Source organism: Lagenorhynchus albirostris, chromosome 2 (genome assembly GCF_949774975.1).
Source record: "Lagenorhynchus albirostris chromosome 2, mLagAlb1.1, whole genome shotgun sequence".
Classification (NCBI taxonomy): Eukaryota; Metazoa; Chordata; class Mammalia; order Artiodactyla; family Delphinidae; genus Lagenorhynchus; species Lagenorhynchus albirostris.
Window position 1 is genome coordinate 121663721 of NC_083096.1, and position 24059 is coordinate 121687779.

The 24059-nt window shown below is 41.0% G+C and overlaps 1 protein-coding gene across 1 annotated transcript in view; it reads right to left on the reverse strand.

Annotated features, from left to right (window-relative positions):
- TNNI3K (TNNI3 interacting kinase) overlaps positions 1-24059 on the reverse strand; it is a 287754-nt gene that overhangs the window by 1072 nt on the left and 262623 nt on the right. The window contains exon 24 of the mRNA XM_060142530.1: positions 2593-2672. Within this exon, the coding sequence (XP_059998513.1) occupies positions 2593-2672 (80 nt within the window). The remainder of the gene's footprint in view (positions 1-2592; positions 2673-24059) is intronic.

The window sequence follows — 24059 nt, forward strand, 5'->3', positions numbered from 1 at the left end:
TAGGTCTGAATACTAGTGGCATTTGATGCTCATTGAAACAATAGCCCTGGGTGTGTCCAGAGAATTGAGCTAGTGCCTCAGAATCTGGCCACAGTCCTAGAGAACGCAGGACATGAGCAGGGAAGCAGTTACCTTTCCATTCCAAGTAGGGAAACCATTCATTGTTTCTGTGAAAATGGGCACATTTGTCAATAGCTAATGCTGCTTTTGCTTCCCTTTGATAGCCGAGTTTTCAGAACCAACTCAGCTATCCACATTTTCATTAAGACTTCTGGCAATATGCAGTTCGATGGGCATATTTATTTTCATAAGAAAGGTCTCTGTCAAAATCTCTTAGGCAGCACATATACTCTCCCGAGAGGCAGCATCACTGCTGCCAGTGCTGCTGTGACCAGTCCTCTCCTGCTAGTGGGGCTGGCCCTGGCCAGCTGAGATTAGGTTAGGGGAAGCAGGATACACATTATTGAATCCTAATTCTGGGCGGACTAAAAATCTACACCTTAGAGCAAAGATATTTCCTCTTGTCCAGACTGAAACTGCAACTTCATCCCAGGCATAGACAGATGCTTTAATAAGCACGTAATCCTTTCATTACTATAATCAACCTTTTAATGTACCACATGTGGTTTTTCTGGCCTATGATGCTCCATGCCTCTCTCTCCATAGGACTCCAGAGGAAATCTGATTGTGAGCATCCATCCTTCCAGTGTGGGAGGGTTCACCTTCGGAGACGGGTAGCAAAATCAGCAGGGCATGGATGCTGACATTTATTATTGATACCATCATCACCAGAGTTGAAGGACAGACTCTGTGCAGTCACTCAGCTTAAGAGGGACCAAATGAAATTTGAACACAGGCTTTAAGGAAAGACTGAACCATGTCGACATGTTTTGTTACTTCAGGGTGAAAGGTCTCAAGTACAGCTAGGTACTTAATTTTATCCTCATTCTCTAGCCCTGTTCTGTGGGTGGGGAAGAAACAGTTCATAAAGTTGCTGTTATACCACAACTAGTTTATGAAGTAGAAATGGAGGGCAATTAAAGAGTTCTTTCTTATACGATGTGATGTTCCTAGTGGGAGATATTGAATATATCTTTTTTGTCTATTGGGACTGTCACTCCATTCAGACATGCTAATGTTTTCTTCTACCCCGGGTACAATATATGCATAGGAAAACCCTACTTTTTAAAATCATTGCATCACTTTTGTCTAACTTCATTTTGAGGAATTCTGCTCAACGTCTTATCCCTTTAAGAAACAGATCGTTAAGAAATGCTTCATCTTGAAACTCCACCATGAAAGAAAAGACTTCTGGTCAAAGCAGACATTTCAAAGGGTGCCCTCTATTTTGTGGTTGTGCAGTCACATCTGTAAAGGTTTGAAAAAACGATATTATATCTATAAAAAATGTGATGATGTGACAGAGCACATTTTCCCCCGTTACTGGATTGGCCAATTATGTTGTAAAGCTGATGATAAAAAGCACTCGACTGCATTCTAGACACGTACTGGGAGTCGGAAGCACAAAGTTTCCTTTCTTTAGTGTTCCCAAGTAGTTTGTCGAATCTATCCGGAACAATTTTCTTCTTCGTTTCTTAGAGGCTTCCTATTGCCTTAGGTATGATACTCTGCAGCCGAGGTGCATTGGTGAGGATTCTAAAGCTGCAGGGTCTATTGCCATCTATATCACAGAACCAGGCACACACCACCGAATTCATTCTCCCACAAACCCAGTCCTTGTAATAAATCTGTTCTCTTTAACTGACATACATTTTTTCAGTCCTCCATATTGTCAAAGGAAGTTCCCATGAATAAATGAGCCCATTGTACTAAAATTCCAATTAAATATAGAGCTTCTCAGGCTTAGAGGTGGGAGAAAGGACATCACAGGCCTGGCACATTTATATGGCAGCTGATAAGGGGTGCTGCCTATCCTCTGGCTTCCAGGGGCGAGCACAGAGCTATGTTAACTATTTCAAAGAGCTTTATTAATTCTTTCTAAAATAGTCCTGTGCAAAACAGATCCCATCAGTGATACCCTCACCTCCTCTCCAGCTTTTTGAGCGAATAGCGGGGTTCACATTTTACCCTCCGGCACTTGCTAAAGAGAAAACACTCCTCTTTAGCAAGGATATGATGTAATTGTGGAAATTCATCTCCTCCTGTAGGGAGGAGTTTTCTCCTCCTCCCTATACCTGCACAATATGGGACTTCAAGGTAGTAGACTCAATAAGGTGGAAACAAGGTGTAGAGGTAGTAGACTCAATAAGGTGGAAACAAGGTGTTTGGAATGTCACGAGATGCAGGAGATTATTTTCAAAAAAGAGCTGTACTTTTTCCCACGGGCACACACACTCCCATATACTTCCACATACACTTACACACTTATGCACACATTATTAAATGCAAAGGTAACTGTAGACTTATACAAGACTTACAAGAGCAAAGTTTGCACTTTTATGATATAATATTTTTAAAGTACCCTTCATCTCTACTTATTACAAAATAGAATACTTTCTCCCTCATTATCAAACAGACATTGCCTTCCTAGGGGTAGTTTCCTTAGTCAATCTGACGAATCTGTATACTTACCATATTTGTCAATGGGTGAGAACTGAAGACTTTTCTTCATTTCCTCCAAAGACAGGCCTTGAGAGGCACATTGTCCAGCACTGGAAAATTCCATGAGACACTGTGAAAACCACGGTGGTGATTTGCTAATAACATTTTTATAAAACAGAATTTATTCACTCAGCATAGATCCCAGAGAACTGGCAAAGTGGTACAATGGTATTTTTATCTTACTGGTGATTTGTTGGGAAAGAGTTCAGGATTATTTGGAGCATGTCAGATCTAGGCGTGAGTCCTGGCTCTTCCAGGTAGGCTCCAATTCCTTGCTGTGTAATCTTACACATGGTACCCTTTCTGAGCCTTAGTGCATTGATCTGTAAATTGGGAAAAGTACATAAATAATAGGTAATTTGGTTTTGTTTGTTTTTAAGATGTTGGGGGTAGGAGTTTATTAATTAATTAATTTATTTTTGCTGTGTTGGGTCTTCGTTTCTGTGCGAGGGCTTTCTCCAGTTGTGGCAAGCAGGGGCCACTCTTCATCGCAGTGCGAGGGCCTCTCACTATCACGGCCTCTCTTGTTGCAGAGCACGGGCTCCAGTCGCGCAGGCTCAGTAGCCGTGGCTCACGGGCCCAGTTGCTCCGCGGCATGTGGGATCCTCCCAGACCAGGGCTCGAACCCGTGTCCCCTGCATTAGCAGGCAGATTCTCAACCACTGTGCCACTAGGGAAGCCCCTGTAATTTGTTTTGATGATTAAATATAGCAAAAAAAAAGAGTTGAATATCAAATCTGGATTAATATTCTTACAAGCCTTGCTTAAAAGGAACTAATAGAACATTATTATCTTAGTAATAATCAACAGAAATAAAACACATCCCAACAGTTATTGCTATTTTTATATTGTTATTATAATAGTAATTATAAGAGACAGTGATAATAGTATTTATTGCATGATTCCTATGTATTAAGCATTTACATATATAATTTCATTTACTCTTTTTTTTTTGGCGGTACGCGGGCCTCTCACTGCTGTGGCCTCTCCTGTTGCGGAGCACAGGCTCCGGACGCACAGCCTCAATGTCCATGGTTCACGGGCCCAGCTGCTCCACGGCATGTGGGATCTTCCCGGACTGGGGCACGAACCCATGTCCCCTGCATCGGCAGGCGGACTCTCAACCACTGCGCCACCAGGGAAGCCCGTCATTTACTCTTTATCACTATCTTATCATTACCAAATCATTTCTCTCATTTTCTAGATTAGAAACGGAGGCTGAGGCAACCAGGTAACTTGTTACACGGTTTTGGTAAACGGCTCACCTAGGATGCAAACCCAAGTCTTTCAGATTCTAAAGTCTGTACCTTTGTCCACTATTCAAATGGGAATTTCCTCATGGTTCCTGGCTTTCATTAAGCCTTCTCTTTGCCAAACCTCTCCTACTCTATCATGTTGGTTAATGGGATCTCTTCCTTTCTACCTTTTCAGACTCAAACCTGAAGTTATCAAAGCCCTCACCCTGACATCTAGTCACATTTGTCAGTTAATGGTATAACTGTAATTCCTGTGGTATCCACCTCTCTCATCCATATTTTAGCATCCTCAAAGAGGCGACCTAGTTACCCCCCGAACAGCCCCACATGTCCATAGCAGAACTCGTAACTCCCCCTGTTCTCTAGAGAACTCTCTAGAGTTCTCTCTAGCTCATTACAGGCACCACACCATTCAGTGGGTTCAAAATTCTTGGAGTCATCATCGGTACCTTTCTTTTTCCCATATCTTGCACCTAATCCAAATCTTTTTAACTTTGCCTCCAAAATGTAACCCTAATCCATCCACCTCTCCTCCTTCAAGGTCTAGGCCATATAATCTCTTTCTTTTCTGGACCTCTGCAATTTGCCTCCTAATTGATTTTCCTGCTTTCACTTCTGTCCCCTTATAATCCATTCTCCATATATAACCCAGAGTGATCTTTTCAAAATATAAAACAGAGTAAGCCATTCACCTACTTAAAACATACTTAAAACCTTCCAATTGCTTCCCAGTTCATTTAAAATAAAACACAAATACTTTACCCTAACCTACAAGGCGCTGGCCCAGCTTAACTCTCCAACCTCGCCTTGTATCCCTCCCCATCTCTGCTAAGCACTTCTTTTGGCGTTCTTTCTGTCCTTTGAACCTTCCAATCTCTTTCCCAATCCAGAGCTTTTGCATTTGTTAATTCTGCTTTTCTTCATAAACCCAAATCCTGTTTTGCTGAACCCTTCCCCTTCCTTCCCCATGACTGGCTCCTCTGTCATTCAGGCCTCAGTTGGAATGTCACCTGCTCAGAGAGGCCTTTCCTGACCACCATTCCAAAGTGGCCATTCCCCTGTCAATGGTCGCTTTCTGTTATATCACATTGACTTATTTCTTTCTTTCAGGACTATATAAAATTATCTTGCTTATTCATCCATTTATTTCCATATTCTTTCAAACAATGAAATTGGAAGCCTTGTGTATCTTATCTCCCTTATTCCTTGCTATATGCTCAGCACTCAGAACAGTGCTTGGCACATAGGAGAAGCTCAAAAATTGTTTTTTTAATGATTTAATTATTAGATCCCTAAAGGATGTCCTTCTCTTCAGTCACTCAATCCTCCTCTCCACAAGGTCTTCCTCTGACAAAAATCTGACCAGGCACTTCCCTGCTCCCCACTGCTGTTCCTCAGGCCAGACCTGCAAATCCAACCTGCTGCAATCCAAACCTCCTTGCATTCTGTGTATATCTTATAGTCTACAATTCCTAAATCCATCTTTTGTTTCTCCACATTCAAGCCACACTAATAAACTTTGGCCTTTCCAAACATTCCTGAATTTTCCCTTCTCCATGGTTGTGGCTGAGCTGCTGCTGTGAATCTGCTTGGTGACATCTTATTTTTCCCTGACAGGAAGGAGTATGGTGTTATGGTTAAGAATGACAGTAAGCATTCGGGTGCAAGACTCCTTGAATTTGAAACTTCACTCCATCACTTACTAGCTCTATGACCTTTGGCAAATTATTTAACTGTTCTGTGCCTCAGTTTGCACAACTGTAAAATGGGAATTATAACAGACTTAGCTTATAATGTTAATCAAGAGAATTAAAGGAATTAATACGTTTAAAGTACTTTGAACGGTGCTGACATTTAGGAAGCACTCAATAAATGTTACCTACTTTTGTTATTTGTCAAGTTCCAACTCAAAGACAGCATTTCCTCAAAGTCCTCTTGGATACTCCCAGTCAGAATTCCATATCCTTCTAGTACTTTGTACTCCTAGCACAGTGCTTATCAGAGTCTGCCTTGGTGTAGAATGATCTGTATTTGTATACTAATACCCTACTAAACAGAATACTCCTGCAGGTCAGAGACCCTAACACCTTTGGGTCTCCAATAGGACTTAGCTGGTACTTTGTAAATAGTTAAAATAATAAAACTGTGTTAAATAAAGTTAAGTTATCACAAAATGTTCATTTTGAGTAGTTAGATTTTTCTGAACACTTACATGAATTCACATTGATTAATTCATTTAGCTGCCTTAAAAGTGACTACGTTTGGTCACTTTCTTAAGCTATAAAGTGAAGATGTTGTTTCTTAGAGGAAAACAATGATTAAAAAGAAGAAGTATTGACTTAAAGTGGGACATGGTGTGATCTCAATCAACATTAAATGACAAATCACACTCAGTTCTGGGCAATATAATATCATTCAAGATATTCTTGAAAATAAAAATTACCCTACTAATTCCTATAACCTCTTTATCACTCTAGCTCCTCTTAAGAAATGGGCCATAAGCAGTAGTCCTGGCAACAAGAGGATAATAGGGAATAAATATTTTATCATCAAAAAGGCTATCTGGTTTCCTATGAATAAAAGCCCATCTCCAAGGTATCTTATTTATTTAGTTGCTGAATGCAATTCATGCCAGGGGACTTAAACTTCCTGCCCAAGAGATAACACACAGGCTGTCTCTGGCTGCTATTCTAGGATGACAGACAGATGGAAGCTAAGCACACCCAAGTCAAACAAAGCAGAAGAAACCAGACCCTGATCAGTGGAACTAGTTTACCTCAACCCACGGGTATCCAGACTTCACCAGGAGTTTCACAGAAGCCCAGAGTTTAAGAGACACACCGGGACCTCCGTTTGCTGAAGTTGTGGTCGGTGAAAATAGGCATTTCCAGGATGCAGCTGCCCCATGAATTCAGTGAAAGTAAATGTGAACTAATGGCAGGTAAGGAAAACACTCAATTTTTCAGTGTTTCATACTCCTGGTCACCTAGGTAGCTTTCTTTATGCTAAAAGGATAATATATATCATATATAGGCATATATATGAATGATATATAATATTATAATGTAATTTTATGTATACCTTTTATGGGAATGGAATGAAACTTCCTCTTTTAAAGAGAACAAGATAGTCTTTAGGTTAGTTTTTGCATACTACAACATTATATTAATATATCTGATTTTAGTGTTAAAATGTTTCAGTTATTTTAGGCTAAATAGTTCATATTAGCTCTGTGATGTATCTGTAAAGGTAAGCATAATCATCAGCTATTTTCTCTTATAAAGGTACACTAGGGAATGAATAATTTATCCAGCATGAAGAGCAGAACCAAAATTCAGAAATTATTTTTTGCTTCTCAATCAATGCTTTATGGGTATAGACTACCTAGTAGATTGGCTGCTAATGAGGCCAGTTCAAAACCAAATCCAAAACGTGCAATTTGTATTTTTGTGTCTGTACACCATTCTGACTATGGCTTGTCAGCACAAAATAGCCTGTTTGCAGTCACTCATGTACCCTGAGCAGAGACAACAAGGACATTCAAAACTACAATATGAGGCTATGTTGGCTGAAATGAATGCAGAGATAGTGACACTCATGACAAGCACGTTGAGCAAAAATATTATCCAATGAGAAGTAAATCAATATATACGTAAGATACAGAGGAACTGTGAAGAATGGGAAAAGTACTAGCAGATAGAATATACCCAAATATAGCTTCAATTCTTCAAGGCAGGAGTTAGTTTACAAGCTAAACTGGTGGGTTAATGCACATATGGGCAAAACTCCCAAAAGGAATATTAAAACAGAGTTTTTCTGTACATTTTAAAGAAGTTCTGATTACTAGAAGCTAGCATGGCTTCAGTAAGAAAAAAATCATGCTAGATTTGCTTTATTTCTTTTTGGTAAGGATAAATTTAAAGGGGAAATCCATAGGTTAGAACATAGAGCTAGATTCAGATAATGGGCAGAGTTTCTCCTGATTGCTTTGTAAGTAACAAGGGGAGATCTGTGCCAGATGACAAGTGGGTAGATGGGATTGCCACTGGTTGAATATTCAGAACCAATACAGACCTCAGGTGACATTCCCCACAGGTTAAGTAGAGCCTTAGACATTGGGAATAGTTAAAACAAAATACCACATTTCCTAAAATTAGAATTGTCCAAAACTAGATTGAGATGTTCTAGAAGGAGGTACCGTCCCATCCCTGGACGTATTCAAGCTATGTCTGGAGCATCTGGTAGCGCAGGGTGCTACAGAGGAATCCAAGTATCCACCTGGAGGTCACATGACCTCTATTTCTTACATTCTATGATGCTTTAGAAGGATTTTGGGAACCACGTAGACTTTGTGAAACTAGTTCCGATGTGTTGGAAAGACAGAGTGAGATTACACAGTTCCCACTTAGGCAGAAGATTTTTATCTGCCTTATCTGCACTGTCTGACATTTGGCCAGGGCTGAATGCCTGAGTCCCACACACATGCCACAGCATACCTGGCTACACATTACTGCTGCTACTCAAGCTGGTGTTTGTAGCTTTTTTTTTTTTTTTTTTTTTTTTGCGGTACGCAGGCCTCCCACTGCTGTGGCCTCTCCCATTGCGGAGCACAGGCTCCGGACGTGCAGGCTCAGCGGCCATGGCTCACGGGCCCAGCCGCTCCGCGGCATGTGGGATCTTCCCGGACCGGGGCACAAACCCGTGTCCCCTGCATCGGCAGGTGGACTCTCAACCACTGTGCCACCAGGGAAGCCCTGTAGCTTTTTGTCTATATACGTTTCATTTGATATAGTAACTGAACCATGCTAGTTGCCTGAAGGAACCATCTCCCTTAGTGATTTTTTCAAAGGAAGAACCACACTGCCATCTAAGATGAAGCAAAGGCAAGTGTGGAGAAATCACTTTCACATAAACCCATCCTTAAGGATTTGAATGACAGGTTGTTTAAGGCTGGTACTGGAAAATTCAGCGCTGATTCACAAAGTTTTTATATAAGATAAATTTGTAGAATACTCATGTTGAATGCCTGAGGGGTGGAGAAAAACCCTAAAACACTATGTCATCTCTTAATCCAGAAAGGTATATTGTTAAGGAAGGTCCAGGAGGAAGGAAAGGTACATTGTTAAGGAAGGTCCACGAGGAAGGAAGAAAAATACTGTTTGAAGAGACTCCAGGGAATTTGAGTGCCATCTCTCCTGAGTGGTGGGAGCAGGCCGTGCCACAGTGAGTGCACGTGGCCCCATTTAGAGCCTCAGAAGCAGCCAGTGTTGTGGCTTCCAAATGCTTTTGGTACTGAAGCAGTGAATCATGGTTTGGGCTGTGGAATTTCATGAATTCTCAGAATATTTACTAGTGCCATAATTTCTTCTGACTGAATTACATTCCATAGAAGACTTCAGATGGGCATACAGTCCAAACGAAACAGTTTTTATCATGTTCTTCCAAGTGTGGCTTTTACAGAGCTGGGGATTTTGATTTGGTGAATTACAGCAAATGCATGTAGTCTACATGCAAGGGTGAAATTAAAACAACCAAATAAAAATAAAATGACCTAGAGCATTATCCTATCATAGTGATATAGAAATAATTTCTTATATTTGCAGAGGGCTTTATAGCTTGCACATACTTTTCTATTGACTAGCTTAAAGAATTTTTACAAAACATCCATGAGGTGTCTGAGAAAGTATTAATTCCATGCAGGTGGAAAGTCAGGCTCAAGAAGTTTGAATAACCTGCATAAACTTACAGAGCTAGCAAGAGGCAGAACCAGAACTTGATCAAAAGGTCTTCAGACTTCCAGTCCACGCTTTTTCTTCTAAAATACACTTCAGTCAACAGCAGCACGTGTCAAACTGTTGGTGTGTTACCATGTGGAGAGCTCACTGAAGTAGTCATGAGTTACAAAGTTTTGGATCCTTTGCATATAAAGATGATCAATAAATTCCTCATGGAGAAATATTCCTCATCATCATAGAGAAACCAGAATCAGCTTTCTTGTGTCTTACTTTGTTAGACCTTTTAAAAAATTATACTTTCCCCTATGTAACTATGGCTTTCCTGTCCCTGAGCAGTGATGTCAAAACATGAGACACACACACCAAACTTTCTAAATGAGATTTTTATGATTCTCCCGAACTCTCTGAGCTTGTGTAAGGTTTCCTAAGCTGCATGCACGGATTCATTTTCCTAAAACTGCCCTAAGTTGAACAGAAAACGATTAGGTTACCAGCGTGGTTAAAGACTTCAGGCAAAATGTTCTTCCATTCAAGTTATTCCAATTAGTTTTTATGCAGCTAAAAATGCTCTCGGGCTACCTGTAACCTGGAAGATTTAGCCATTTGGACTTTGCATAAAACAACACCATCCAAGGCCTCACAGCTTTGCAAATATGCTTTGTGGTTTATTGGCTCCTTCTGCTGTCTGTCCGAATGATGTTACCTGTGTAAGAATATTAGCATAAGGATCAGTGCCATATGCACCCTTATCCCCTTCCTCAAGAGGAATATATCCAAGTTAGGAGTCATTTCTTTCACTCAAAAGGAAACACAGACAGGTAATACTTAACCAGAATTTCAGTGCTTTGACACTACTCTAAAGGACTCATACAAAGAAAAGGTGGAGAAACAGCCTGCTGAGATCCCTAATGAAGGTATTTACACAAAGAAAATAAATGCCCTGCTGTAGAAAAGGCTACGAGACTCATCGGGCTGTTTTTGGCATTTAGCTGAAAACAGATCTATTTAAAACAGATCTGTCAGAAGGGATAAATGCCTTTCTACACTTTGCAATGTCTTTCTATGATGCACACATTTCCTCTGGCCTAAAGGGAAAGATGACATTTCTATTAGAAATGGAATCACCTTTGGCCTAACTTTGAAATAGTCTAGTCAGACTCTTATGAATAAACCTTTGTTAATTTATCAGCTAAATTCAACATATTTATTTATTCATGATTTCATCCTGGCTCTTTTCAAAACATTGTTTTGTCTTTGTCAATATTCCCTACTTGATAATGTCCTAAATTAAAACAAATTTATTGCACCCATTACAGTGAATGGGCAATGACCAAAGTATCTAATGGGGCCAGAGGTCAGTGCAAAGTATCTCTTTCAGGAAAATCAAACCCATCAGCTTTCTTTCAATGGCAAATGTCCCCAGGCTATAAAAGGACTGAAAGACTTGGTAATGGGTCATGGCTCTGTTTGAGCCATTAGGCAAATATCCAAGGTCTCAGCTCCCTTATTTTTAAAGGAAAAAGCAATTAGGCAAAGAATTATGAATAAGGAAAAATGCAGTGTGAACTGAAAGTGTGTGTTAATTCCTTGATGGCTCATAAATTATTAATGTCTCAACAGTAACCTAACAACGCTACCACCTCTCAATTTACCTCTGCTTTAAACAGGTATAAACGAGTCAATTGTACAGTCCAGCAGGTGGACTTCGCCTGCTAAGCTTAAACTGAGGAACATCCTTTAAATATAGCAGAATCTTTCTTATCCTTCATAGTCTGTACTCACTATTACCCAGAAGGAAAATCTTGTTAAATTTTAGAACTATGAGATCTTGGTAGCATGACAGTCGTTAAGCCCACTCCTCTTCCCTCTATTTTTCCACCTTCCATTTTACTGAGAAGCAAATTGAAGCCTTGTAAAGTGAAATAACGTATCCAAGTTCATATACTAAGTTTATAGTAAAGTCAGGCATATAAGCTGGAGTTCTAAACTTCTAGTCTTCTTTGATGGTTTTTATTCTTATTCTTAAGTGAAAAGGGAAACTAAAATTTGTTGCATACCTGCTAAGCACCAGGAACTCAACTAGATGACTTACAAACCTTATTACCTTTGCTTCACCTAACAACCCATTTTACACATGAGAAAACCAAGGCTCAGGGAGTCTAAGTCTTGTCTAGGTTCACCCAGCTGTATAATTCAGACCTAGGCTAGGCAGTATCCAAATCTCCTCCTTTCCCCACTTAACCTTGTTGGCTCTAGAAGTGTTTCCCAAATTTACACCTATAATCTTGTCTCTCTCCCTCTCCGCATGGTTGTTCATCAAGCACAACGCCAGGTGCTGTGCTAAGTACTAGGGATACAGATATTAGTGTGATGGGCATGGACTCTACGCTTTGGGGTAAATAGAACTGTAGACATAGACAGGTAAACGTTAATGCCAGGGAACATGGTACATGTTCTAAAGGGTACCCTCGCTACACAGAGGAAATGACATGACGGACAAGCAAGGGTTCCCAAGGGGGAACTTCTGGGGAAAGGGCTGGGGTAGGGGCATGTGCAAAGACCTAGGAAATTAAGTGGCCAAAGCGAATATATATTTTTTTAAGTTTTCATTTTGAAGCAATCTCAAAAAAAGTTGCAACTATGGTATGTTTTTTCACCTGAACCATTGGAGAGTAAATTGCCAATCTGATGCTATAATCTCCCCAATACATTAGTGGATTCCTAAAATAAAGACATTCTCCTACATAAGCACAATATAGCCATTTCATTCCACTGTCAACTCTCAGACTCCATTCAAGTTTGTCAGTTATCTCAATAATGTTCTTTATAGCAAAAAGATCCAATTCAGAAAAACACAGTTATATTTCTTTAAGCTCCTTCAATCTGGAACAGTTCTCAGTTTCTACTTGAATCTCATGACATTTTTGAAGATGACAAGCCAGTTATTTTGCAGAATGTCCTTCATTTTGGCTTTATCTGAGGTTTACTAATAATTAAATTAAAATTATGCATCTTTGGTGAGAAGTACCACAGAAGTGATGCTGTATTCTTTTCATTGTATCTCATACATTTGATTTATCCCATTATTGTGCTGTTAATTTTGATTACTCGATCAAGGTGGTGTCTGACAGGACTCTCCACTACAAAATTGCTCTTTTTCTCTTTGTAATTAATAAGTATTTTGTGGGGAGAGATCCTATATCTTAACCAACTTTCGTTATCTTCATTTATTTATATCTGTATGGATTTAAAGTTGCTATTTCATTCAATGGATAATAATGTTATGGTCGTTATTTATTTTAATGCTCACATTATCTCACAGTTGACATGCAGGAGCCCCCTCACGCTGTCCCTTTGATATATACCCATCTTTCTCTGAGTACCTCTTTCTTTTCTGGCGCAAGACGTTCCAGGCATATTTTATACATTCCTTGTCTCAGACTTGAAATCTGCCATTTCTCCAAAGTATCCTGTTTCCTTTTAATGGAAGAGTATTTAGAAATCAAGATCCAGGTGCTTGGTATGCCCCCAGGTCCTCTCACTGAGCAGGCAAAGCTAGAGAACACACATGTATATACACATGTGTAAACACATTTAGACTTCTTCCTTGCCCTCAAATAATAAATTCACACTTATATCTCCAATTCAAATCATCACAGGGTCTCTCCTAGTTTCCTGCCTTCCCATACCTATAATGCCTTCTCTGACAATGAGAAACCTGGTTCCCATTATTCTTAATATCTTTACTTATTTGATCAGTGCCCCGAACGTATAAATCTTTGGCTGCTGTTGCGTGCCCACCCGTCAATGCACACAGACACCCTCCTTTACCCGACTTGGGCTCCAACATCCCATACCCACTGCCATCCCCACAAGGATGCCCTCCTTCCCATCTTGTGTTCTGACACCCTGTTCTGGGATATTCCCCACCTGGGTGCCCCAAGTGGATGCCCTCCTCACCCTGCTTGGATTCCAGTCACTGCCACTGGACTGCCTACCTGCACTTATACACTCACCACTCTCATGCTCCAACTTCTTCACACCTGGTAGCTTCCTGTGCAGATCCCCTTCTCGATCTGCACGGGACCACAGTGGCCACAACTTCCCTGTGTCAACTTCCTTCTCACTGTGCTTGGGCTCTGACACTCCATGTGGGACCACTGCTTCACTGTCCCCTCCCACGATTGCTCCCTCCCAGGCTTGGACTCCAATCTCTCATGCCAGGTCGCTCTTCCATGTGGACGCCCTTCTCATCATACCTGGGCTCGAGCACGTTGGCTGGGCAGCCCTAACCCCTGTGGAAACCCTGTCACCCTTCCACTCCGGCTTCTAACCTTTTGCCGGGCAGCTGCCATTCACCACTCTCACCATCCACGTGGACATTCTCTGCACCCTACCTGGACTCAGACATCCTGCTCCACCCCCATGGGGAAATTGACCTCGGTCAGCCCCGTCTAATGGCTTTTGGTATTAAACATTCAGGAAGGGAAGAGAGAGAAGAAGACTAACAAGGATGAACTTTAAAAAATATTAATCAGATCATGTCATGTTCCTGCCTAAAACTCCTCAGTGACTGCCCCGCACGTGGAAAACAATATCCCAGTGTCCTGCCCTTGCTTCATGGTCTGGCCTCTGCCTATCTGGGCTTCATCCTGTACCACTCTCCCCCTGCTCTCTACCCTCTGTCCACCACAGAGGCCTTCTGTTCCTCTTCTTTGTTTCTGTCTTATAAACTCTGCATTTGCTTTTTAGCTCTGCTGAATGCTGTTTCCCAGGGTCTTCCTTGTGTTTGCCATTTAACCATCCCATCTAAACTAGCTTTCCAGTCATTCTTTACCCCATCAACCTGTTTTAATTGTTTGCATAGCACTTATCACCATCTCAGTTTTCCTGAATATTTATTCATTGTTTGTCACCTGTATAGGTGGATACAGTACTCTGCTTACATGCCTGGCCTACTGGAGAAGTACCTTCAGATGTTTCTATACATGCTTATAGCTTCCTGTGTCTGTCCTTAAAGGAGGGGGAGAGCTAATGCTCCCCCCCATACCCAAATGACCCTAAATCAATGAGGGATAAGAGTTGTTGGATCAATACTCCAGCTTTCTTGCTGCTCACCGGGAAAATTCTGAGGCATGTTCTATACCCTCATTGGTTATAAGACGAGATTAAACCTCAATTACACACAGCAGTGACTTATGCACTAAAGTGCCCCTTATTTATTTTCCTTCCTTCGCTTTCTTTCCCTGTGCTTCCTGAGACCATGTCTGAGAAAAGCAGGTCTGTTTTTGGAGGGATGCAAACTAAGATGGCATGCCTCACCCAACTAGAGTGCAAGTTGCATAGGGCAAGGACTAGTATGTTCTTGGGTGTTTCTGTGTCTAGATCTTCAGTGCCTTAAACTGATTGTCATGTACTATACACTCAATAAATAAGAATACAATGAATAATTGAATGAACGAATGATGATTCTTTCCTTGCAACTTCATCCATTTTTAACTTTGTTTGCTTACTTCTGATTCATGGGTCAACCTCCTTCCATTTCTTTAGCCACCACTCAAGGATAAGCTGTATTCCCCTGACAGTTCATGCATGACAGCAGTGGGCTTTGCAGAAGGCTTCCTGTTCCTATTCCCTGCCCACCCCATTCCACCCTCCACATCATTGCCAGAAAATTCTAAGAATGATTCTCCGTTATGATAATCCTCATCCATTCGGTGGTTCTCAGTACTCTCCTACGGACAGGAAAGTGAAATGGAGGAAAACAGAGAGCCTCTGTTCAAAATTCACCTTTTTTGTGACAGAGTTGATGGCCATGTGGAAGGAAGAATGAACCACAGTGGCCTCAGTGTGGCCCCAGCCATTTGCTCTGATCATTGGCACAGAATTTGTCTCATTGCATATTCACCTGATCCCCAAATGGACTGTGGATTCTTCATGGGGAAGGATGCTGCCTTACGAGTCTTTAACCCCCGGGGACTCACACTCGCACCTGGCATTGATGAGTTGAAGTAAATGTGCTGACTTCTTGAAGGTACCCTTTATATTTTCCCTTGAGGATATGAGTTTCCAATGTATGCGGTTTCAAAGCTATGTGACTTGGAAAAATTGGATTTTTTCTGTAAAACTTTTCCTGTAAAGGGCCAGACACTAAATATTTTAGGCTTTCTAGACCACAACTATTCAACAATTGCTGATGTTGTAGCACAAAAGCAGACATAGACAATATGTAAATAAGTATGAGTGTGTTCTACTAAAACTCTACAAAAACAGGCAGGAAGTTGGATTTGGCTTGTGGGCCATAGTTTATTAAGCTCTGCTTTAGAGCAATAGATAAACCCTATTTGTGTTGCTCCCCTAAGCTGCCTTCCACCTCTGGGCCAAACAACACAACCTCAGTGAAAGTAGGAATCCACTCTTTCATTGTAACAGTTTCTTTTGGAAGAGGGATAATCCAAACTAAAATACATGAGCTAATGACAAAACAGAAAAAATATATAGTCTACAATTATTCAGTGCTTACTGTACATGTACAATTTGTAGTCTCACTTACCCCTCATTGCAACCCTGTGAAGAAGCGGATATTCTTATTGTCATCCTATAGAGGAGATGTTTGAGGCTTGGAGAGATCAACTAACTTGTCCAAGGTCACAGTTTAGAAGTGATAGAACTTGAACTCAGGTCCATCTGAGCCCAACCTTTTAACCACTACTTCGTAATAATGGCCACTGGGTGGGTTTGTAAATAAAAATCATAAAACCAATTGTATTGATGCAAGATGAAAGCAGCAACTACAGAGGCACCTATAGAGCAGTATGTATTCTTTCCCCTTCTGGATTGAGGAAAGTTCAAAGGCCATCTCTGTTGATTTTACATCTCTAGGCTCTGTTGTATGAAGTCAGATCCCTGCAAGAAATTCCATGTTCCTTTGTTCTTTATGACAGGCCAGTCTGAATGGGAAGATTTTAAAACTCCCTAAACTCTTTGAACATGCAGAACATTGATCTTCACAAACCATTTGAAATACCCTAAGGAGTTACAAAATTATAAGCAATGTTTTTTTGTTTTGTTTTGTTTTGTTTTAAGTGAATGTATACCAAACCTCTGGGACCTTTCGCCTCATCACACAACACCAAAGCTTTCCTGTCTTCCTCTGTGTATTCTTTGCTGTCAGACCCTGAATAACAAAATAGTATTAGGTTGCTAGGGTGCCTTGTTCTCATTGAAAAGCTCTCTCATGCCAGCAATATGGGGGCTCTTACCCTACTCTGGGTTGATGTGCTGTGATGTTTCTCTGACTCCTGGGGCAGCCCCGGGGTTTGACAGTGCCTGCTGGGCCCACCACTGCCCCTGCCTTCTGAGTTGGCAGGAACACGATTGTGGATTCTCTAGGAAGTTCTCTGTGGCTGTCTGCACAGCTAGCCCTGCGTGGCCATTTTTATATTGGCATTTATTGAGCCTTGATGTGTGGCACAGCAGGCTGTACACGCCTGTGGTACAGGAACCGTGCTTTGTTATTTATTTCTGTCACCCTGGCATTTGGGGCCTGGCACAGAGTATGCTCTCAACACATATTTTAAAAATGAATTTGGTAGAACTGAACTCTTGCTCATTTCTGCAGCTCCATCTCTCAGCCTCAGTGCTCTGTGCAGGTTGGCCAAGTGGTCAGGAGCCTAAGGTCTGAGTCAAACAGAGTAAGGTTTCCAGTCCCAGCACCTCCTGTTCCTAGCTGTGGCCCTTGAGCAAGTAACTTAATCTTCCTGTGCCTCGCTTTCCTTCTGCACAACAGAGGATAATAATATAGTAACTACCATAGTCATAGGGTCTTTGTGTGCATTATATGATGATATACATGTAAAGTAGGTAGAAGAATCCCTGACACACACCGCCCTCATTCTCATGAGCACTTCTGCCTATAGCATTCTTTCCTTCTCCTTTCCCATTGGATAACACTACTCAGCTTTCAGGCCCGGGCTTCCTCCTGCACAACACTTGGTCAGCTGCCCTCTTTGCTATGTTCTTTATCACATTTTCATCGTTGCTTTTTTTTTTGCGGTACGCGGGCCTCTCACTGTTGTGGCCTCTCCCGTTGTGGAGCACAGGCTCTGGATGCACAGGCTCAGTGGCCATGGCTCATGGGCCCAGCCGCTCCACAGCATGTGGGATCTTCCCGGACCGGGGCACAAACCCGTGTCCCCTGCATCGGCAGGCAGACTCTCAACCGCTGAGCCACCAGGGAAGGCCTTCATCGTTGCTTTTTAAATTTGTCTGTCTCCCCTGGTACCTAGCTCACAGCCTCTGCTAAATAAAATATTTACTAAACAATTGTATGAATGAAAAGTAGATTTAAAAGAGCAAATTAATTGCAGCCACTGTGGAGAACAGTATGGAGGTTCCTTAAAAACTAAAAATAGAGCTACCGTATGATCCAGCAATCCCACTACTGGGCATATATCTGGAAAGTCAAAAACTCTAATTCAAAAGATACATGTACCCCAATGTTCATAGCAGCACTATTCATAATAGCCAAGACATGGGAGCAACCTGTGTCCATTGACAGACGAATGGATTAAGAAGATGTGGCATATATATATATATATATATATATATATACACACACACACACACACACATACATACACACACACATATACACACAATGGAATATTACACAGCCATAAAAAAGAATGAAATATTGCCATTTGCAGCAACATGGATGGACCTAGAGATTATCATACTAAGTGAAGTAATCCAGACAAACACAAAATCATATGCTATCACTTATATGTGGAATCTAAAAAAATGAAATTAATGAACTTATTTACAAAACAGAAGCAAACTCACAGAAATAGAAAACAAACATATGGTTACCAAAGGGGAAAGGGGGGAGGGAAGGATAAATTAGGGGTATGGGATTAACAGATATATACCACTATATATAAAATAAACAAAAAGGATTTACTGTATAGCATAGGGAACTATATTCAATATCTTATAACAACCTATAATGGAAAAGAATCTGAAAAAAGTATATATATATTATATATATATCTGAATAACTTAATTGTACACTTGAAACTAACATAATATTGTAAATCAATAAAAATTTATACTTCAATAAAAAATTTTTAAAAAGCAAATTAATTGACCACTATTCCTTTCAGTGCCATAAAGTACAACAGGTAGGGTGATCCTTTTAGGAAGCAGCCTAATCATAGCACTTCTCTGCTGAATCCCTGCATTGGCATGTTTCTCAATCTCAGTAAATCCCAAGTCCTCCCAAGGATCTACACCTCCTTCATGATCTGGCCCCCGTTGCATCTCTACTTTGTTATTACTCTTCCCTATGACCATTTTGCTCCTTTTGGCTTCCTGGAAGTTCCCTGAATTCACAGACATGATCCTGCCTCGAGGAATTTATACTTGCCATTCTTATAATCTGGAATGCTCTTCCCTGGGGGCCTGTGGTTTTCTTGTTCTCTCTCTTCACAGCTTTGCTCCAAGGTTACCTTCTGGGTGAGGCTTTCCCTGACCATCCTATTTAAAAATACAGAATACATCTCTTTCTCACTCTCTATCCCTTAACCCTGCTTTAATATACTACATAATTTACTTTAAAAAAAAAGTGTCTGTCACTCCTAGTTTGTTTGTTTCATTTGCTGTAGTAACCATAGAACCTAGAAGTCTAAGCCCTGGATAAACATTTGCTAAATGAATGATTAAATTAAAGAATGCTCATAGCTCTCAGAACTGAGACAAATGGAAAATCTTTTATGAAATTCTTCCTGGAAAAAATAATTTATGTGGCCTTTCGTTAACGCATTTTCCTATACAATAGGAGGCCCTGCAGGGAGTTAGCAGTTGGTTCTACCCCAGGTCTGGCCACAGCCTGGGGGACTAGGCAGCAGCATCCAGGTCCAGGGGCAGAGGGCCTGCACCTCACTATTGGAAGGGCCAAACCCCCTCCACTCCAGGCAGGCCCACAGAGGCAGCTCCGCTGCAGGTTTCCATAACCAGCTGAATGGGGCAGAGATCAGGCTGTTGAAATACCCAACAGGCTCTTTTGAATGCTTCCAAACACTATTAATGCCAAGGACCACCTAGTTACTGTGTGTTTTAAAGACTTTTCACATAGAAGAATTCACTGAAGCCTCTGTGGACACTGAAGGAAAAAATCACCTGACTTTGTTTGTGGCTGGCCACAGTTGGGCTGTTGCCAAATGCCAACATTTTGCAAAAAACACTTCTCTGGGGAGAGCAAGAACTCCACATGCACCCCTGCCTTTGGGACTGTGGCTTGGGAGAACTACTTTGTTTTCTTAGACACATGACAGAGAGAATATACCAAAACACAAATATCATACTCACCATTCTGTGATACATATCTCTACAAAGCCATTACGTTCCACACAAGTATCAATTAGGATCATGCCTATAAAAGCACTTTTTAAAATCCTAAATGTTAGAACATCTATCTCACATATATATTTAATTTCTCATTTCATCTTCCCAGCAACCATGTAGGATGGGTGGTACTATTATTACTATTATTATTATTTGAAGAAACTGAAGGGAAGAGAGGTCAGGTTATTGGCAGAGGTGAGTGACCTGGTCACTAATACGGGAGGAGTACGATCAGAACACACTCTGTGGCCCCCTGTTTTTCTGCTCTACTGCATTGCTGCATTAGAGAAAGCCTTGTGATCTGCTGGAGCAAGGGAACACATGGGGTTCTTTCTCTCATTAGCAATTTGGATTTTTCAATTTCCAGTGGAGGATTGGGCTCGGTGTTAGAAATTCGGGCTTCTGGTCATGAACCTATTGAAGCTTTGGATCATGCAGTGCTAGGTTTTATGTGTTCACAGTCTAATCTCGAATTCCCTCTATAGGCAAAGTTTCCACTAAAGTCAGAGGCTAAGGTAAAAAGGCAACAGAGTTTGAACCTGAAGAAACACCGATTTTTATCCAGATTTAAATCTCGCAATCAATATTCAAATCAGAAAATGAATAGTGTTATTCTGGGATTACTTCCTTAGATATTTCTCTTTCTCTCTCTCTGTCACACACACACACACACACACACTTGCACACTTTAGGGACTTAGAAAAACAACCGCTTACAGTTTTGGAATATGTGGAAAAAAGACAGAGTCCCTCTTTTTCATACTGCTTTTTAAATGTATAATATCCTCAGTAGTAAGTCTTCTATACTATGTTGGGAGAATGAATCATGCAACTCCCACCACAAATGTCCCCCAAGTACCCCTCAGGAAGTGTATCCCTCGGTCCCCCTTTTAATATGAGACACCAAGCTAAAAAGAAACGGTGTCTGGGGAATGGGTAATCCAAGCTGCCGCAGGTTCCCATAGGAACGCCAGGAACATGCTCCCTTTTTTATATGCATTTGCAGCAGCTGCCTCCTTTGGAATCTGGCTCTGAGCAAGTGCAAGCAGCAGCTCCAAGTGCAGAACCGCCCTAAATGTCTCTCTTTGAAACCCTTGAGTCCACAGTCTTCTATTTGTGTCTGGCCCCGATTCATCACGGGCGTGAATGCATCACCTGCTATGTTAAGTTTACAATAGAACCTGAACTAGATTTTTAAAAAAGAACAATCCCTGGCCAGTGAATCTCAGCATGAGAGAGCTGGAAAAGTGAGAAGGGTAGGAACTGAGACAGATAGTAATTACTTCCCACCATCTATCTTTGGAAGGATATTGAAATATCTCCCTCATCTGGACTTTTTGCTCTACCTGTATCCCAGCTAACTGTTTAGAAGATTAACAACAGTTGACTGCAGACCCACAATCACTCTGGGCTTTGGAGCAGTTATGATTCATAGTAGAAATGGCATTATGAATACACTAGCACAGGTTTTAAAAAATTTTTACTTATTTTCAGGGATCAAAACACTTAACATTTAAGTAAAAAATAGCTAGAAACATTCATTCACCCATTTATTCATTCATATATTCACTTCTTAGCCTCTGTCTCCCTCTTGTCATAAAACTTATCATGCTTTGCTGAAATGGCCCATTCACCCACTCTGTAGGACTGGGATTGGGTCCATCTTACTCATCACTGTATCCTCTGTGCCTGGAATATAGTGCGTCCCTACCAATTACTTGCTAAACAAAGGAAGGAAGAAATGAAAAAGGCTTTATGGAAATAGTAGCACTTAATATAGAATATATATGTGTGTGCATTGCATGTGTATGATAAAGTAGGAATTTGTGGTACAAGAATACATACTTCATATAATAGCTAACATTTATTGAGCAGTAACTATCTGCTGTTGTTTTAAGTGATTTACATAGACTGTTTCACCTAACCCTCACAGTAATCATGAAGCACTATTATTTTCCTCATTTTATAGATGAGGCAGCAAATAGAAAGAGGTTAATTATAATCAGCTTGGCCAACATCACATGTGGGAAATGTTATGGCCTGAATGTGAACCCAGCCTGTCTGACTGGGACAGTCTGGTCTTAATCACTACTGTATCGTGATTGTAGACTCCATATATATCATCATTTTCACCTCTGTAAACCCTTAACGGGATGGAGAGAGGACATTTTCTAAAAACACTCTGAAATTGAAGCTGAGGATTGGGCTGTAAGACCACTGTCCAGTCAGCACGCCTAGAGCATGGAGGAAGTGGATCTGTGCTCTCATGGATCAGACCCCGACACCACCATGGGACTGCTGGGGACTCTTCAAGCTTCCCTCTGCCTCCCACATCACCACTATTCAAAAACTGAGCAAATTGAAGCCCCCAAGCAAACACCCCAAAATGACTCAGGTACACATGGAACTTCCAGGTCTAGTTTAGTGAGGGCCTCCCCTGCCTTCTGTTAGACTGACTTCAAGTCCCCGCAACCCAGCTGCTTAGACATATTTCAATTCAGAGGGACTCCTTTCTTTGTCACCCTGAAGTGGACCAGACCCCAAAACCTCTTACTGCGTTCCAGGGATCCCTTCCTCCTTCCCCCTCTTTTGTTATCATTATATTAAAAATGGAGATGGAATGATAAGCTTATCACTTTTTAAAAGTTGTGAGACACCAGCTTTGGTGGGGGAGAGAGAAGTTTGAAGCAGAGGCTGAGGGAGAACGAGCCAGAGGCAGAGGAGGTGACAGGGACGTTAGTGGAGGGAGCAAGGCCTGGGAGAGAGGGAGGCGCCAGCTGTAGAAAGGAGGGGCACTGTTTCTCTATATGAAGGTAAAGAGAAGAGGATTCATGAGGTTTTTGAGAGGTTTGGAGGGACTGAGGAAGAAAGTTGGTGGCAATCATGGGAGATGGTCTCAGATTCTTAAGAAAAGTAGCAGGTGAGCTCTGAGTGTATTGAAATGTCATGCATTTACATTTTGACACTAAAGATTCTAGTTCAGTCAATTTTTTGAAAAAACGAATTGTCGTTCATAAAGCACAGACAACAAGCATTTAACAATAGAATAGTGAACACGATAAACGTTAACCCCTTTGGTTTATCTCAGCCATAAAATATCCTCATTACAGATACCTATCCTCACTTTAGAAAATTTCCATGTATAAAATCTAATTTTCTTTTAAAGATACATTCTGTGGGGTTGATTTGTAGAACCATTTACTTTAGAAAGAGATTCTCAGAAGTTTTCTTTCCTATTATTCTAGCTTCCCTATTATTTTAGTTTAGAAAAATCAATTTAAGGACTGCTAAAAATTGTACCTTTAAGGTAAGATAATTTGTTTTAAACTGAAGACTAAATACTCCCTCAAGGATGCTTATTTGTAAATGGGGTTTTAAAAACGCATTCTTTATTTATGGAAAAGAAATTACGTAAAAGCAAAATGTGAGACCAAAACACCAATACAGTAATTTTGAACTTAAAAACAGATATTATTTGCACACTGTTCATAATGGATTATGAGGCCTCTGTCACTGACAGTGTGTTCTCCAGACAGGCTGCAGGTAAAACACAGAAACCATGAACTCAGTCATGATTAGTAGAATCCATTAAGGTCCTTGAGCAGAGTGTGAGCTACACTGCCATGCTATAAAGGAGGAATTGACGGGGAAAGTGGGAGATTCCGAGGTCTTCTGGCAATAAGAATAGCATCTCAGAGGAGAGCAAGATTCTACAGGTGCACTTTGGATACATTGGTCCCACAGGTAAAGGGAAGGAAAATGTTTTGGAAATCTCATAAATAAAAAGAGTAAATAAAGACAGCAAATGGTAGGAAACTATATGGAAACAGATGAAATACACAAGAAGGTAGATCTCCCTCTGTCCTCTCAGTTTCTAGTAATGGTGCAACAATTCTTCTAACCATTCAGACCAAAAAGCCAAGGGTCACGTCTGATGACTCCTTTTCCCTCAATCAGTCAGCAAGTCCTCTCACTCCACTCCACTCCACTGAGGTAATGCTTCCTCACATCTATTACTCTCTCTCTGTTTTTACTTGCCTGAC